The sequence below is a fragment of the Oncorhynchus mykiss genome, chromosome 9 (genome assembly GCF_013265735.2).
Source record: "Oncorhynchus mykiss isolate Arlee chromosome 9, USDA_OmykA_1.1, whole genome shotgun sequence".
In the NCBI taxonomy this organism is placed as follows: domain Eukaryota; kingdom Metazoa; phylum Chordata; class Actinopteri; order Salmoniformes; family Salmonidae; genus Oncorhynchus; species Oncorhynchus mykiss.
The window spans coordinates 71,899,590-71,917,089 of record NC_048573.1 but is presented as its reverse complement, the minus strand read 5'-3'; the positions used below and the strand labels follow the sequence as shown (position 1 = coordinate 71,917,089).

Genomic DNA, 17,500 nt, shown 5'->3' with positions numbered 1-17,500 from the left:
CAGCAGATGTCTCTATTTAGTATGCAGACTTAATGCAGCAGATGTCTCTATTTAGTATACAGACTTAATGCAGCAGATGTCTCTATTTAATATGCAGACTTAATGCAGCAGATGTCTCTATTTAGTATACAGACTTAATGCAGCAGATGTCTCTATTTAATATGCAGACTTAATGCAGCAGATGTCTCTATTTAGTATACAGACTTAATGCAGCAGATGTCTCTATTTAGTATACAGACTTAATGTAGCAGATGTCTCTATTTAGTATACAGACTTAATGCAGCAGATGTCTCTATTTAATATGCAGACTTAATGCAGCAGATGTCTCTATTGTTTGAGTCCACTGTCTGCTCTGCTACCATTGCTCTTCCTGTGTTTGTGTTACTGTAGATCTTGGATGACGGAGGGGATCTGACCCACTGGGTTTATAAGAAGCACCCCAGCGTGTTCAAGAAGGCTCAGGGCATCGTGGAGGAGAGTGTCACTGGAGTCCACAGGTGAGAAAGAGCTTTCCTGAAAAATTGGTCACATACATCCACAGCAAGGAGAGACGTCTGTGGAATTGGTCCGGTTGATCCCCTGTTAGTCTGTGGGATTGGTCCGGTTGATCCCCTGTTAGTCTGTGGGATTGGTCCGGTTGATCCCCTGTTAGTCTGTGGGATTGGTCCGGTTGATCCCCTGTTAGTCTGTGGGATTGGTCCGGTTGATCCCCTGTTAGTCTGTGGGATTGGTCCGGTTGATCCCCTGTTAGTCTGTGGGATTGGTCCGGTTGATCCCCTGTTAGTCTGTGGGATTGGTCCGGTTGATCCCCTGTTAGTCTGTGGGATTGGTCCGGTTGATCCCCTGTTAGTCTCTGGGATTGGTCCGGTTGATCCCCTGTTAGTCTGTGGGATTGGTCCGGTTGATCCCCTGTTAGTCTGTGGGATTGGTCCGGTTGATCCCCTGTTAGTCTGTGGGATTGGTCCGGTTGATCCCCTGTTAGTCTGTGGGATTGGTCCGGTTGATCCCCTGTTAGTCTCTGGGATTGGTCCGGTTGATCCCCTGTTAGTCTGTGGGATTGGTCCGGTTGATCCCCTGTTAGTCTGTGGGATTGGTCCGGTTGATCCCCTGTTAGTCTGTGGGATTGGTCCGGTTGATCCCCTGTTAGTCTGTGGGATTGGTCCGGTTGATCCCCTGTTAGTCTGTGGGATTGGTCCGGTTGATCCCCTGTTAGTCTCTGGGATTGGTCCGGTTGATCCCCTGTTAGTCTGTGGGATTGGTCCGGTTGATCCCCTGTTAGTCTGTGGGATTGGTCCGGTTGATCCCCTGTTAGTCTGTGGGATTGGTCCGGTTGATCCCCTGTTAGTCTGTGGGATTGGTCCGGTTGATCCCCTTTTAGTCTGTGGGATTGGTCCGGTTGATCCCCTGTTAGTCTGTGGCTCAATGAAACTTTCATCCTTTACTCTCAGGTTGTACCAGCTGTCCAAGGCAGGCAAGCTGTGTGTCCCGGCCATGAATGTGAACGACTCTGTTACCAAGCAGAAGTTTGACAACCTCTACTGCTGCAGAGAGTCCATCCTGGACGGGTGGGACCTTTTTTAAACACTAATATCAAATGTTTTTCTCACATAAAGTGTGTGATGGTTTTGTTTTTGTTTGTAATTTCTAAATGGATCATGTCTGATTTGTAATTGTTACTTTCTCTGCTTGCTGTAGTTTGAAGAGGACCACTGATGTGATGTTTGGGGGGAAACAGGTGGTGGTGTGTGGTTATGGAGAGGTACAGTCCTTCTAATTCTTTACTCTGATGACTGTTAGCTGACACCTTAGATTCAAAAGTTGATGTTTGGCATTTCAACATGGATTTGAGAGTGCTGTACTGGGCTGTTCTCTGTCCTGTAGGTGGGGAAGGGTTGCTGTTCTGCTCTGAAGGCCCTGGGAGCCATCGTCTGCATCACAGAGATAGACCCCATCTGCGCCCTGCAGGGCTGGTGAGCGGCTGGAACTTGCCTACAGTCTAATGTATCCACGTCTTTAAAAAAAAATATGTGTTTTAGTTATTTTTGGCTACTTTTTCCGACAAATCTTCCTGTGTATACAGCATGGATGGGTTCAGGGTGGTGAAGCTGAATGAAGTCATTCGTCAGATGGACCTGGTGATAACCTGCACAGGTAAACTACATCAGAGCACGCTTCATCCAGACTCAGTTATTTTATTCCACTCTGATAATTATAGAAGCAGACCTCCCAGCCGCTGTCCTTGTTTATGGCTCAGGTTTATCCATCAGATGTCAAGTTAGAGGTCACCTGTTTGAATGTGTATCTCTCTCTCTCTCTGTCCCTCTCTCCGTCTCTCTCTCTCTCTCTCTCTCTCTCTGTCCCTCCCTATCCCTCTCTCTCTCTCTGTCCCTCCCTCTCTCTCTCTCTCTCGCACTCATTATAGACAGCCAACATTATTGATTGTAATCAGATCTGAGATTAGCTGACTGTATTGTTGTCACTCAGGCAATAAGAACGTGGTGACCAGAGAGCAGTTGGACCGGATGAAGAATGGCTGTATTGTCTGCAACATGGGACATTCCAATACCGAGATTGATGTGGTGAGGTACTTTTACCTGTGTGTGTGTGCTCACTCTGTGTTTCTGCTGTGTCACTAATCTCCTGCCCCGGTCTCTCTCGCCTCTAGGCCAGCCTGCGGAGCCCGGAGCTTACCTGGGAGAGGGTGCGTTCTCAGGTGGACCATGTGATCTGGCCCGACGGCAAGAGGGTTGTCCTGCTGGCTGAGGTACGGTTTCTGTCCTCTACAACCCCTGTGTCCCTGTCCTGGAGTTAATCTGAGCATCACTCCCATTCGCCGTTGTTTCACCCTAGTGCAATGTTTCCCCAAACTCACCAAGGGGTGCACGTTTAGGTTTTTTGCCCTAGCACTACACAGCTGATTCAAATCATCAAAGCTTGATAATGTGTTGGTTATTGGAATCAGCTGTGTAGTGCCAGGACAAAAAAAAACAACACGTACTCCCCTTGTGCAATGTAGGACAGAGTTTGGTGATAGTGTGTACTCTACTATGAGGGGATAGTGTGTACTCTACTGTGAGGTGATAGTGTGTATTCTACTGTGAGGTGATAGTGTGTACTCTACTGTGAGGTGATAGTGTGTACTCTACTGTGAGGGGATAGTGTGTACTCTACTGTGAGGGGATAGTGTGTACTCTACTGTGAGGGGATACTGTGTACTGTGAGGTGATAGTGTGTATTCTACTGTGAGGTGGTAGTGTGTACTCTACTGTGAGGTGATAGTGTGTACTCTACTGTGAGGGGATACTGTGTACTGTGAGGGGATAGTGTGTACTCTAATGTGAGGTGATACTGTGTACTGTGAGGGGCTAGTGTGTACTCTATTGTTTGGGGAACACTGCTTTAGTAACATGGAGCACTGAGTGAAACAATAGTGAGACAGAATGACCTTTAGCTCGGATCTCAGGGTACTTTATTCCCTCCCAAACCTTTGTCTGTGATTCAAAGAGCTATAAAAACATTCTAGAGTTACTAAATAGGCAGACGGATAGGTTTCCCACCATGAGATGTATCCTGATGACCTTTCTGTCACCTTTGTCTGCTTCCAAACCTGACTCTTTTTGAAAACACAACAAAATAGTGACTTGGCCTGAGAGGTTTCCCACTAACATGTAACTAAAGGCTTTGTCTTCCCATCGTTGACCCATGTTGTGTAGTGTGTACTGTGAGGGGTTAGTGTGTACTGTGAGGGGTTAGTGTGTACTGTGAGGGGATAGTGTGTACTCTACTGTGAGGGGATACTATCCCCTCACAGTACACACTATCCCCTCACAGTAGAGTGCACACTATCCCCTCACAGTAGAGTGCACACTATCCCCTCACAGTAGAGTGCACACTATCCCCTCACAGTAGAGTGCACACTATCCCCTCACAGTAGAGTGCACACTATCCCCTCACAGTAGAGTGCACACTATCCCCTCACAGTAGAGTGCACACTATCCCCTCACAGTACACACTACCCCCTCACAGTAGAGTGCACACTATCCCCTCACAGTACACACTATCCCCTCACAGTAGAGTGCACACTACAACCACACACGACAAATGATCTCTGATAATCTCTGTTTTGATTTGAAAAGTGTTTCCCTGAGAATGGCTTTGCAATTGACCACTGTTTTGATGTAGCTCGTGTGTGTGTGTGTGTGTGTTGTTTCCTACAGGGTCGTCTTTTGAATCTGAGCTGTTCTACAGTGCCTACATTTGTCCTGTCTATCACAGCCACTACTCAGGTGAGACATTGTCCTGTCTATCACAGCCACTACTCAGGTGAGACACATTGTCCTGTCTATCACAGCCACTACTCAGGTGAGACATATTGTCCTGTCTATCACAGCCACTACTCAGGTGAGACATATTGTCCTGTCTATCACAGCCACTACTCAGGTGAGACATATTGTCCTGTCCATCACAGCCACTACTCAGGTGAGACATATTGTCCTGTCTATCACAGCCACTACTCAGGTGAGACATATTGTCCTGTCTATCACAGCCACTACTCAGGTGAGACATATTGTCCTGTCTATCACAGCCACTACTCAGGTGAGACATATTGTCCTGTCTATCACAGCCACTACTCAGGTGAGACATATTGTCCTGTCTATCACAGCCACTACTCAGGTGAGACATATTGTCCTGTCCATCACAGCCACTACTCAGGTGAGACATATTGTCCTGTCTATCACAGCCACTACTCAGGTGAGACATATTGTCCTGTCTATCACAGCCACTACTCAGGTGAGACATATTGTCCTGTCCATCACAGCCACTACTCAGGTGAGACATATTGTCCTGTCCATCACAGCCACTACTCAGGTGAGACATATTGTCCTGTCCATCACAGCCACTACTCAGGTGAGACATATTGTCCTGTCCATCACAGCCACTACTCAGGTGAGACATATTGTCCTGTCTATCACAGCCACTACTCAGGTGAGACATATTGTCCTGTCTATCACAGCCACTACTCAGGTGAGACATATTGTCCTGTCTATCACAGCCACTACTCAGGTGAGACATATTGTCCTGTCAATCACAGCCACTACTCAGGTGAGACATATTGTCCTGTCCATCACAGCCACTACTCAGGTGAGACATATTGTCCTGCCTATCACAGCCACTACTCAGGTGAGACATATTGACATTGTTTATTTACATAGAGACCGATCCAATCAGAACATCGACATATAGAAATACAACAGTTAGATGCATTGTATCATCACAATTTAACTTTCACCGGTTTTCAATTGCTTTTACCCAGATGTACACATACTAGTTTATTTAGAGTCATTCATTGACATTAGAAATACCGGGCTGCATGCATTACAGACGTGGTACTAGTCCTACTTCAAGTGTTGGCGGTTTGCTGAAGACGAGACTAGAGGTACTCTGTTCTCCTGTTGTTCTGCTGCTACCTGAGCTTTGTGAGAATGGGATGTTGGCAGCGTTGAGACTCTGTGGTGGTCTGTGTCTCTCTGCAGGCCCTGGCTCTGATTGAGCTGTTCAATGCTCCTGAGGGACGCTACAAACAGGATGTCTATCTGCTGCCTAAGAAGATGGGTAAGACCATGGCACCCTATTCCCTATATAGTGCCCTACTTTTGACCATGACCCATAGGGCTTTGATTAAAAGTAGTGCACTAAATAGGGAATAGGGTGCCATTTGGATTGAACTGAGCCTTATTGATTAAAAACTTAATAAATACTGTAGATGTCAAATCATAATAAACACTGTAGATATCAAATCATAATAAACACTGTAGATGTCAAATCATAATAAACACTGTAGATGTCAAATCATAATAAACACTGTAGATGTCAAATCATAATAAACACTGTAGATGTCAAATCATAATAAACACTGTAGATATCAAATCTTAATAGTGTAGATATCAAATCATAATAAACACTGTAGATGTCAAATCATAATAAACACTGTAGATATCAAATCTTAATAGTGTAGATATCAAATCATAATAAACACTGTAGATGTCAAATCATAATAAACACTGTAGATATCAAATCTTAATAGTGTAGATATCAAATCTTAATAAACACTGTAGATGTCAAATCATAATAAACACTGTAGATATCAAATCATAATAAACACTGTAGATATCAAATCATAATAAACACTGTAGATATCAAATCATAATAAACACTGTAGATATCAAATCATAATAAACACTGTAGATATCAAATCATAATAAATACTGTAGATGTCAAATCATAATAAACACTGTAGATATCAAATCATAATAAACACTGTAGATGTCAAATCATAATAAACACTGTAGATATCAAATCTTAATAGTGTAGATATCAAATCATAATAAACACTGTAGATGTCAAATCATAATAAACACTGTAGATGTCAAATCATAATAAACACTGTAGATGTCAAATCATAATAAACACTGTAGATATCAAATCATAATAAACACTGTAGATATCAAATCATAATAAACACTGTAGATATCAAATCTTAATAGTGTAGATATCAAATCTTAATAGTGTAGATATCAAATCTTAATAAACACTAGATATCAAATCATAATAAACACTGTAGATATCAAATCTCGATGAATAGAAACCACTCACAGTTTTCAATGCTCAGTTTGTTGTGTGGTTCAATGTCACAACCTCAAGCTTTTTACCATAAAACTGCATTTTCCAAACAGAAGTGTTTGTGTGTCCCAAATGGCTCCCTATTCATTATGTAGTGCACTACGACCATATCGGCCCTGGTCAGATGTTGTGCACTACATAGGGAGTAGGGTACCATTTTTGGGAAACACCCATTTACTCTTGTTGCAAATCCATCTCAGTAATCATTTCACTGAAAGGTCTACCTACACCTGTTGTATTCGGCGCATGTGACAAATAACATTTTGATCTACCGCGTCACAAAGCCACCCATGTGTTTCAGATGAGTATGTGGCCAGCTTGCATCTGTCCAATTTTGACGCCCACCTGACAGAGTTGTCTGATGAGCAGGCGAAGTACATGGGTCTGAACAAGAACGGCCCCTTCAAACCCAACTACTACAGGTATGGAGAAATGTTGGCACACACACACACACACCTTACTTATTCCCTCCCTGTTACATTTCTCCTAGTCAGCTCGGGGATTCGAACCAGCGACCTTTCAGTTACTAGTCCAACGCTCTTAACTACAAGGGTACCTGCTGCTGGGAAAATAGCTCTGGGATAGGGTTGGAGTGACTGTCAAAGGCAAACTAAACCATTAGGGTATGACTACAAACAAAGGAATAGAAACCAATATATAAAGGATCAAGTATTTGGTGAAAAGGAAAGGACAACTCCTATAATCATTGACACATTCATGGAAATAAGGAATTTGATATAGAAACGGTAAAGAACCACTGACTGGCTGACATACAGAAAGAACCCTGTGATACACAACAGGTTAAGCCACGCAAAAAGAACCAGGTCAGCTTTTTAAAAAATAAAAAAAACATTCTCTCAAACATTTCAGATAATGGTTTCCTCTGTAATTACGCTGACAGGTGAGGCTATTTTAAGTGGGGGTGGGTAGAATTCCCGCCTTCCTTTCTACTGTGGTGAGTGATTGGCTGTTGGGGAAATCAGTCAAGTAGGAGTGATCTGGGTTTTTCTTGATTTTTTTCTTTTGTTGATTGAGTAGTTTTGGGGGTAGTAGTTTTAGGGGTAGTAGTTTTGGGGGTAGTAGTTTTAGGGGTAGTAGTTTTAGGGGTAGTAGTTTTAGGGGTAGTAGTTTAGGGGTAGTAGTTTTAGGGGTAGTAGTTTTAGGGGTAGTAGTTTTAGGGGTAGTAGTTTTGGGGGTAGTAGTTTTAGGGGTAGTAGTTTTAGGGGTAGTAGTTTTAGGGGTAGTAGTTTAGGGGTAGTAGTTTTAGGGGTAGTAGTGTAGGGGGTAGTAGTTTTAGTGGTAGTAGTTTAGGGGTAGTAGTTTTAGTGGTAGTAGTTTTAGGGGTAGTAGTTTTAGGGGTAGTAGTTTTAGGGGTAGTAGTTTTAGGGGTAGTAGTTTTAGGGGTAGTAGTTTAGGGGTAGTAGTTTTAGGGGTAGTAGTTTAGGGGTAGTAGTTTTAGTGGTAGTAGTTTTAGGGGTAGTAGTTTTAGGGGTAGTAGTTTTAGGGGTAGTACTGTAGGGGGTAGTAGTTTAAGGGTAGTAGTTTAGGGGTAGTAGTTTTAGGGGTAGTAGTTTAGGGGTAGTAGTTTTAGGGGTAGTAGTTTTAGGGGTAGTAGTGTAGGGGTAGTAGTTTTAGGGGTAGTAGTTTTAGGGGTAGTAGTTTTAGGGGTAGTAGTTTTAGGGGTAGTAGTTTAGGGGTAGTAGTTTAGGGGTAGTAGTTTTAGGGGTAGTAGTTTAGGGGTAGTAGTTTTAGGGGTAGTAGTGTAGGGGTAGTAGTTTAGGGGTAGTAGTTTTAGGGGTAGTAGTTTTAGCGGTAGTAGTTTTAGGGGTAGTAGTTTTAGGGGTAGTAGGGGTAGTAGTTTGGGGGTAGTAGTTTAGGGGTTCTGTGAAAGGGACATGAAACATCTTGTGGGACAGGACAAATCATATTATATTTATGGTTCTGTATGGCATGGATATTGGCTTCCTTTTGTGTGTGATTTTTTAATAATAAATCCCACTGTAGTTATATGATTGTTTTTAATGAAATATCTATTGTCTGTGCTCCAAGGTATTGACAGGAATGGACAATGCGGTGACCTGCAACCAACATCTGAGGGAGAGAAAAAAAAACAAGATTAATTCTCTATTTTATTTTCTAAATTGTTACAAAAGGGAAGAATAATTATTTTGCTTTTATGCCGAATCTAAAATGTATTATTAACACTGTCGGGCATAATAATAATAACATAATATCTAACTTGTCTGTTAGGTATATTAATCAATTCATGCATTTCAATCATATGAAACAAGAGCAGAAACCAATATGTATGTTCCAAATGGCACCCTATTCCTTATATAGTGCACTTCTTTAGACCAGAGCCCTATAGGCCAGGGTCAAAAGTAGTGCACCAACTAGAGTAAAAGGTTCCATTTGGGACGTACTCCAAGAGAAGTAACCATAAACAAAAAAAAATGTCAGTCATATATTTTAAAATACTCTGTTTGCATGATTTTATCTTAAAAAATGATTAATTAATTGTTGCTAATGCTAATTGTTGCTAAATCACAATGTTTATTAGTGGCGGCTGGTGGGAGGAGCTATAGGAGGAGGGGCTTATTGTAATGGTTGGAACGGAATACATGTAACGGTATAAAACACATCAAACATATGGTAATCACATTAGACTCCGTCCCATTAATTCCATTCCTGTCATTACAATGATCCCGCCCTCTTATAGCTCCTCCCACCAGCCACCACTGACGTTTATTCATGGTTAATTGTCAATGTGCTGTAGTTTTATCTGCTCCTGAAAGTCATATGGTGGCGCCAAGTTATTGGCCGTACAGTTAGAGAGGAGAATGAGAGGGATATGTTTCCACACACACACACACATTGTCAGCGCACTGACATCTTAAATAAAGTACATTCCATGAGCCAGAATTGGTGTTGTGAGCTCTTTTTTTTTAATGTCTAATACAGTATTTGACAAGTGTTTCATAACTGAAACAAGGCCTTGATGAAACTCGCTGACTGGTATCTGCATACATACCTGCCATTTAATGTCAGAGTGTGAATATGCCTTCTGAGCCATTTGCTTATCAGGTGACCTTCAACATTCAGTTCAACTAATTTGATAAGAGGTAATATATTTGAAAAATTCCAAGATTTTAGATTTGAGGTTATTTTCAAGTTCTAGAAGAGGTCTGTTGGCCTACAGTGACCTACTATATATAATCAGGTTTTATCTGCTTCTGTTCATTGTTAAATAAGTTATGTGTCAACGTGTGATAAGGTACACTTCATATGTTCGCCTTAGACTATTTCTGCTTCCATGTCCTTTTTTGATCAAGTAGAGGATTTATACTTCTCTTGTGACTGTTGTATCTATTCGATATCAGCAATAAACTCTAAATACTAAATAAAAACATACAATTTGTTTGTAGACTGATTTGCTGAGTGAGTGAGGTGAGTTGAGTGAATGAGATCAAGAGAGGCCTGAGAAGTCCACCTGACAATAGTTGACGTTGTTGTTTTTTTTTACATACAGTGAGCTCCAAAAGTATTGGAACAGTGACAATTTTTGTTGTTGTTATTTGACTCTGTACATTGTGATTTAGGTTTGAAATGATACAATGACTATGAGGTTAAACTGCAGACTGTCAGCTTTAAATTGAGGGTATTTTCATTCATATCGGGTGGATACAAAAGTAAAAGAGTAGTATTTTGTCCCTGTACAAACTTGTTGGATGCATTTGCTGTTTATTTTGTTTTGTGTTTATAATTTTGTGCCCAATATAAATTAATTGTAAATTAATATATTGTGTCATTTTGGAGTCACTTTTATTGTAAATAAGAATGGACCATTAAACTACTTCAATACACATGTAAGTGAATTTGTCCCAGTACTTTTGTTCCTCTAAAATGGAAGGGACTATGTACAGAAAGTGATGTAATTTCTCAACGGTTCAGCCAATATGGATGAAAATACCCTCAGATTAATGCTGACAGTCTGTACTTGGAGCTCATCCCCATGGTATAATTTCAAACCCACAGTGCTGTTCACTGTCCCAAAACTTTTGAAGCTCACTGTACCTTTTTCATAATGCCAGTCAGGCATCTTTTGCACGCGTTCCTGAACCTGCCTAGTTGTACCGCTTTTTTTCCTATTCAAACAGTCCAGCGTGTTGACTGTCCGCCCAGTGTTCAGCGCTACTGGTTTGGTGTCGGGTTGCGTCGATGTGGCCTAGAATATTCACCGGCTTTCCCAGAGCGCCCCCTGGCTGCAGTTACTAATATTACCGGATGTGTCACAAACTGTCACAGAAGATGTGCGATCACTCTAGAAAGGTGCTTTTAGTATTTAAAGCCATGGATCTCTCTCAGTTGAGCCATACTTTTTGGGGTAACCACACGACTCAGAAGCAAGGCCCAAACGGGGTGAAAATACTCAGGACTCATCCGAGATCCTTCAATATCTCAAGAGAAGAACAAGCTGTCAATCACTATAAGTACGGTTATTCTATAACGCTACGATGCTGATACTGTGGCAGTTTTTAGATCATGCCTAAACAGTTAACGTACATATGCATTATGTAAGTTATGTTCCTAATCTTACTCATGCAGGAACTAAAACATTAAATTAAAAAAACAAGATGTCTTCAGCAAAGGGAGTATCCATGGCATTGACCTGGGCATCACATACTCCTGTGTGGGGGTGTTCCAGCATGGCAAGGTGGAGATCATCGATGACGCAGCAAAGAACCAGGTAGGTCCCACTTCTGTCTGTCTGACTGTGTATGTTTTAATAAATGCTTCCATGTGATAGTCTCTGGGATCAAATGTTGATCAAATCTTGTGAATGCATGTATTGTTTTGTTTACCCAAACTAACATTTAATTGTAATTTATTTCAATGCAGGTGGCCATGAACCCCACCAACACTGTGTTTGATGCAATAAGCCTGATCGGCAGGAAGTTCAACGACCAGGAAGTTCAACGACCAGATCGTTCAGTCAGACATGAAGCTGTGGCCTTTCTAAGTACATTTTACATGGATTATTAATTTATTTACAATTTTTAAGAATACAAGCTCTAATTTATTACAATAAAGCACTAATGCTTCAACAAATGGAAACATCACAAACAAATAAAAACTAAAACACATACAGGGTTACATACAGTGCCTTGCGAAAGTATTCGGCCCCCTTGAACTTTGCGACCTTTTGCCACATTTCAGGCTTCAAACATGAAGATATAAAACTGTATTTCTTTGTGAAGAATCAACAACAAGTGGGACACAATCATGAAGTGGAACGACATTTATTGGATATTTCAAACTTTTTTAACAAAAACTGAAAAATTGGGCGTGCAAAATTATTCAGCCCCCTTAAGTTAATACTTTGTAGCGCCACCTTTTGCTGCGATTACAGCTGTAAGTCGCTGGGGGTATGTCTCTATCAGTTTTGCACATCGAGAGACTGACATTTTTTCCCATTCCTCCTTGCAAAACAGCTCGAGCTCAGTGAGGTTGGATGGAGAGCATTTGTGAACAGCAGTTTTCAGTTCTTTCCACAGATTCTCGATTGGATTCAGGTCTGGACTTTGACTTGGCCATTCTAACACCTGGATATGTTTATTTTTGAACCATTCCATTGTAGATTTTGCTTTATGTTTTGGATCATTGTCTTGTTGGAAGACAAATCTCCGTCCCAGTCTCAGGTCTTTTGCAGACTCCATCAGGTTTTCTTCCAGAATGGTCCTGTATTTGGCTCCATCCATCTTCCCATCAATTTTAACCATCTTCCCTGTCCCTGCTGAAGAAAAGCAGGCCCAAACCATGATGCTGCCACCACCATGTTTGACAGTGGGGATGGCGTGTTCAGCTGTGTTGCTTTTACGCCAAACATAACGTTTTGCATTGTTGCCAAAAAGTTCAATTTTGGTTTCATCTGACCAGAGCACCTTCTTCCACATGTTTGGTGTGTCTCCCAGGTGGCTTGTGGCAAACTTTAAACGACACTTTTTATGGATATCTTTAAGAAATGGCTTTCTTCTTGCAACTCTTCCATAAAGGCCAGATTTGTGTAATATACGACTGATTGTTGTCCTATGGACAGAGTCTCCCACCTCAGCTGTAGATCTCTGCAGTTCATCCAGAGTGATCATGGGCCTCTTGGCTGCATCTCTGATCAGTCTTCTCCTTGTATGAGCTGAAAGTTTAGAGGGACGGCCAGGTCTTGGTAGATTTGCAGTGGTCTGATACTCCTTCCATTTCGAAATTATATCTTGCACAGTGCTCCTTGGGATGTTTAAAGCTTGGGAAATCTTTTTGTATCCAAATCCGGCTTTAAACTTCTTCACAACAGTATCTCGGACCTGCCTGGTGTGTTCCTTGTTCTTCATGATGCTCTCTGCGCTTTTAACGGACCTCTGAGACTATCACAGTGCAGGTGCATTTATACGGAGACTTGATTACACACAGGTGGATTGTATTTATCATCATTAGTCATTTAGGTCAACATTGGATCATTCAGAGATCCTCACTGAACTTCTGGAGAGAGTTTGCTGCACTGAAAGTAAAGGGGCTGAATAATTTTGCACGCCCAATTTTTCAGTTTTTGATTTGTTAAAAAAGTTTGAAATATCCAATAAATGTCGTTCCACTTCATGATTGTGTCCCACTTGTTGTTGATTCTTCACAAAAAAATACAGTTTTATATCTTTATGTTTGAAGCCTGAAATGTGGCAAAAGTTCGCAAAGTTCAAGGGGGCCGAATACTTTCGCAAGGCACTGTACATACATACATACATATACATATACATACAGGGTTACATACACACAGGGTTACATACATAAAAAAAATAATTTGAGAAGTTTGGGTATATCAATAGATGACCTTGTTGTTCTCACCCTTCTAGGTGACCAACGATGGTGGGAAGCCCAAAGTCCTGGTGCAGTACAAGTACCAAAACCTTCTACCCCCGAAGAGATGTCCTCAAGTCGGGGAGGAGTTCAAGGGAGAGACCAAAGCCTTCTACCCCCAAAGAGATGTCCTCAAGTCGGGGAGGAGTACAAGGGAGAGACCAAGGGCTTCTACCCTGAAGAGATCTCCTCAAGTCGGGGAGGAGTACAAGGGAGAGACCAAGGGCTTCTACCCTGAAGAGATCTCCTCAAGTCGGGGAGGAGTACAAGGGAGAGACCCAGGCCTTCTACCCCCGAAGAGATGTCCTCAAGTCGGAGAGGAGTACAAGGGAGAGACCAAGGCATTCTACCTCCGAAGAGATCTCCTCAATGATCCTGGTTAAGATGAAGGAGATTGCTGAGGCCTACCTGGGCCAGAAGGTATCCAATGCAGTCATCACAGTCCCAGCCTACTTCAACGACTCCCAGAGGCAGGCTACTAAAGACGCTGGTGTGATCTCTGGTCTAAACGTCCTGAGGATCATCAATGAGCCCACAGCGGCGGCTATCACTGGACAAGGAAAAGAGAGAGGAACGCAATGTACTCATCTTTGATCTCGGCGGAGGCACCTTTTGACGTCTCCATCCTGACCATCGAGGACGGGATATTCGACGTGAATGCCGACACACACCTGGGAGTGGAGGATTTTGACAACCGCCTGGTCAACCACTTTGCGGAGGAGTTCAAGAGGAAGAACAAGAAGGACATCAGCCAGAACAAGAGGGCAGTGAGAAGGCTGAGAACAGCCTGTGTGAGGGCCAAGAGAACCCTCTCCTCCAGTTCCCAGGCCAGCATTGAGATCGACTCCCTCTTTGAAGGCATCGACTTCTACGCCTCCATCACCAGGGCTCGGTTTGAATAACTCAACTCTGAGCTATTCAGGGGAACCCTGGACCCTGTGGAAAAAGCCTTGAAAGATGCCAAGATGGACATGGCCCAGGTCCATGAAATCATTCTGGTTGGTGGCTCCACACGAAATCCGTAAGATCCAGAAGCTCTTGCACAACTTTTTCAACGGAAAGGAACTCAACAAGAGCATCAACCCAGATGAAGCGGTGGCATATGGTGCTGCCGTCCAGGCGGCCATCTTGATGCGCGACACCTCTAAGAATGTCCAGGACCTTCTCTTCTTGGACGTGGCTCCTCTGTCCCTGGGCATCGAGACAGCAGGAGGGGTCATGACCGCCCTGATCAAACGTAACACCACCATCCCCACCAAGCAGACACAGATCTTCTCCACCTATGCTAACAACCAGCCAGGTGTGCTCATCCAGGTGTACGAGGGAGAGAGAGCCATGACCAAGGACAATAATCTGCTTTGGAAGTTTGATCTCACAGGTATCTCTCCCGCTCCTAGAGGAGTTCCCCAAGTCGAGGTGACCTTCGACTTCGACGCTAACGGCATCCTGAACGTGTCGGCGGTGGATAAAAGTACCGGCAAGGAGAACAAGATCACCATCACCAACGACAAGGGGCAGCTCAGCAAAGAGGATGTTGAGAAGATGGTGCAGGACGCCAACAAAATACAAAGCTGAGGACGATGCCCAGAGGGAGAAGATAGCAGCCAAGAACGGTTTGGAGTCCTACACATTCAACATGAAGAGTAGTGTAGAAGATCCAAACCTGGCAGGGAAGATCAGCGAGGATGACAAGAAGAAGGTTGTTGAGAAGTGCAACCAAACTATCTCCTGGTTAGAGAGGCTGAGAAGGAGGAGTTTGAGTACCAGCAGAAGGAGCTGGAGAGAGTGTGTAACCCAATCGTATCCAAGTTCTACCAGGGAGGGCGGGAGGGGCTCCTCCAATGGGGAGCTGTGGAAGCCAGGCCGCGGGCGGGGCTAGCTCTCAGGGCCCTACCAGGAGGTGGACTAATCAATCAATCACTTAAAAGAGACCTGTTTATGATAGAACTACTGTTTGTCAACTAGCTTTGGATTCTTAGAACTTTGCGTGTACATAGATCTGCTGTCAATAAAGAGCACTTTAGGTTGTTGTGTCAACTTCAACCCTAAATGATATGATCACGTGTTAAACCAATATTATGAATGGGCTATTTTTTTGTTATTCATTTAACTTGTTACAATAACAAAAAAAAAAAACATTTTTTTTGTTAGTCACTCTTTTCATTAACACAGTCTCATATTTACAGTTTAGGACTAAATAATATTACCTTTCAAATTTGTCATACAAAGTAACAAGTACTATACTCACATTTTTATAAACAATGTACTGTACAACATTACATAACAGTGGTTCTCTTATCATTTTAATTGCTCACAAGATAATTTAATTTCTGGTATTATATTGACATTGATATTCAAACCTACTTAATTGTACATGTTTGGATAGATGACTCGCTCTATGTCCACAGAACGACTATTGACTCAATTCAAGAAAAATTGTACGCATCCCAAAATGGTAGTGGACTATGTAGGGAGTAGGATTTCATTACTCTTCAAAATGATGGGAACCAATATGACCACTAGATGGCAATCTTAGGTCACCAAAGAAACACCTTTTCAAAATGCCAACAAACGCCGTTCCTTTTTGAACCTGTTCACCTGTTGGACCAGACTGGTTTATGAAATATGAATATGCTAATCTTTTCCTAGAATAGCTCTGAACCGACGTTAACCCCTAAGCAGACTGTGTGAGCTGAATTGAATTGAACTGAACTGAATTTGTATTTGCGGTACGTCAATAAAACATATTCCTGTTATTAAGATGCATATTTGAAGAGGATGGATGACACATGAACGCATTGATATTGTAAAACATGTCTTTCCAAAGTGGTCCTAACGTTATAACACAACAGGTAGTGTTAACCCTTATTCTGACCTTGTGCAATTGTTGGTTATTTTAAACAGGCAACACAAATTGATAAGGATTACTTGGGGGTGATGAGTTATGTGTATATATATATTTATTTTATTTAAAATCTGTCTCTTGTAAATGAAGGATGAAAAAAAAAGGTATTATTCAACGAGCATCAGTGAGAGGAAGAGAACATTCTAGAACAATGAAGAACTGAGCATCGCTGCTGATTGCAAAGGAATCCACATGTTATTGAGAGATGTCTTTCTTTATACAAGTGGCTACTGCGCTCAAATGACTGATTTAAATGCTCCAGTTAAACGCAATTATTTTGGTAGATACAATGATGTGGGGTAAACGTGCTTGGCATGGTCTATAGAACACGAGTGAGTCAGCGTGAGGACATTGTACAGTCTAAAACACATGTTGCCATACAAAGAGCAGTTGTAATATAAACGATGTTTTTTTTCATGGATCTCCCAATAATGTGACTTTGAATTCATATACATGTGTGTGGGTGTAGGTGTGTCTGTGTGAATTCATTGTTTTAGTTATCCTAATTGGGAATCAATATATGTAACGATGGATAGCCTACCTGTCCTCAGCCTACATTGTGGCACACAGATACAGTACCATAATAGATATGCGTGAATCTACAGTCATTTTAAAGCTCATACTAGTACTATTCACGTTTTCTAATTATATAAACGGAAATCATGAATATATTTAAAGGAGTGGTATATTATAAGAACAAAATAATCTCTCATAAAGGCTAAAATTAACCAGACTAGAAAGGGTTAATGTATCGAGTCTGTTGCAAGCCTCAGTCGGCGTTTACAGGGAGGGCTGGCTGTGTGTCGTCTGTCTGACTGACTATGGTGTGGCTGAGCTGAGGGAGGAGGGAGGATACTTCTGGTTGGAGAAGCAACAGATCCTTAATGTTCCCTGAAAAACAACCTCACATCACATCTCATTCGCCTCCAGGAAGACATCATCGCAAATTGATGGAATATTCCAAAGCACGCGTCGCGCGCATTTAGTCATTTAGATCATTATTGGGGTCAA

The 17,500-nt window shown here is 42.2% G+C and overlaps 2 protein-coding genes and 1 pseudogene across 2 annotated transcripts in view; all 3 read left to right on the top strand.

Annotated features, from left to right (window-relative positions):
• The window catches only part of LOC110532803 (S-adenosylhomocysteine hydrolase-like protein 1), a 48,556-nt gene extending 38,457 nt beyond the window's left edge, over positions 1 to 10,099 (top strand). The window contains exons 7-17 of the mRNA XM_036988925.1: positions 391 to 497; positions 1,449 to 1,565; positions 1,696 to 1,759; positions 1,882 to 1,970; positions 2,081 to 2,151; positions 2,485 to 2,579; positions 2,666 to 2,764; positions 4,218 to 4,286; positions 5,535 to 5,613; positions 6,983 to 7,103; positions 8,731 to 10,099. Coding sequence (XP_036844820.1) covers positions 391 to 497; positions 1,449 to 1,565; positions 1,696 to 1,759; positions 1,882 to 1,970; positions 2,081 to 2,151; positions 2,485 to 2,579; positions 2,666 to 2,764; positions 4,218 to 4,286; positions 5,535 to 5,613; positions 6,983 to 7,103; positions 8,731 to 8,737 — 918 coding nt within the window. The 3' untranslated portion in view covers positions 8,738 to 10,099. The remainder of the gene's footprint in view (positions 1 to 390; positions 498 to 1,448; positions 1,566 to 1,695; positions 1,760 to 1,881; positions 1,971 to 2,080; positions 2,152 to 2,484; positions 2,580 to 2,665; positions 2,765 to 4,217; positions 4,287 to 5,534; positions 5,614 to 6,982; positions 7,104 to 8,730) is intronic.
• Positions 10,100 to 11,315: 1,216 nt separating this feature from the next.
• LOC110532805 lies at positions 11,316 to 15,509 on the top strand (annotated as a pseudogene).
• A 1,832-nt stretch (positions 15,510 to 17,341) lies between these two features.
• The window catches only part of LOC110532802 (potassium voltage-gated channel subfamily C member 1), a 65,545-nt gene continuing 65,386 nt past the window's right edge, over positions 17,342 to 17,500 (top strand). Inside the window, exon 1 of the mRNA XM_036988924.1 lies at positions 17,342 to 17,500. This exon is cut by the window's right edge and continues 1,284 nt beyond it. The gene's annotated coding sequence lies outside the window, so the exon portion shown is untranslated.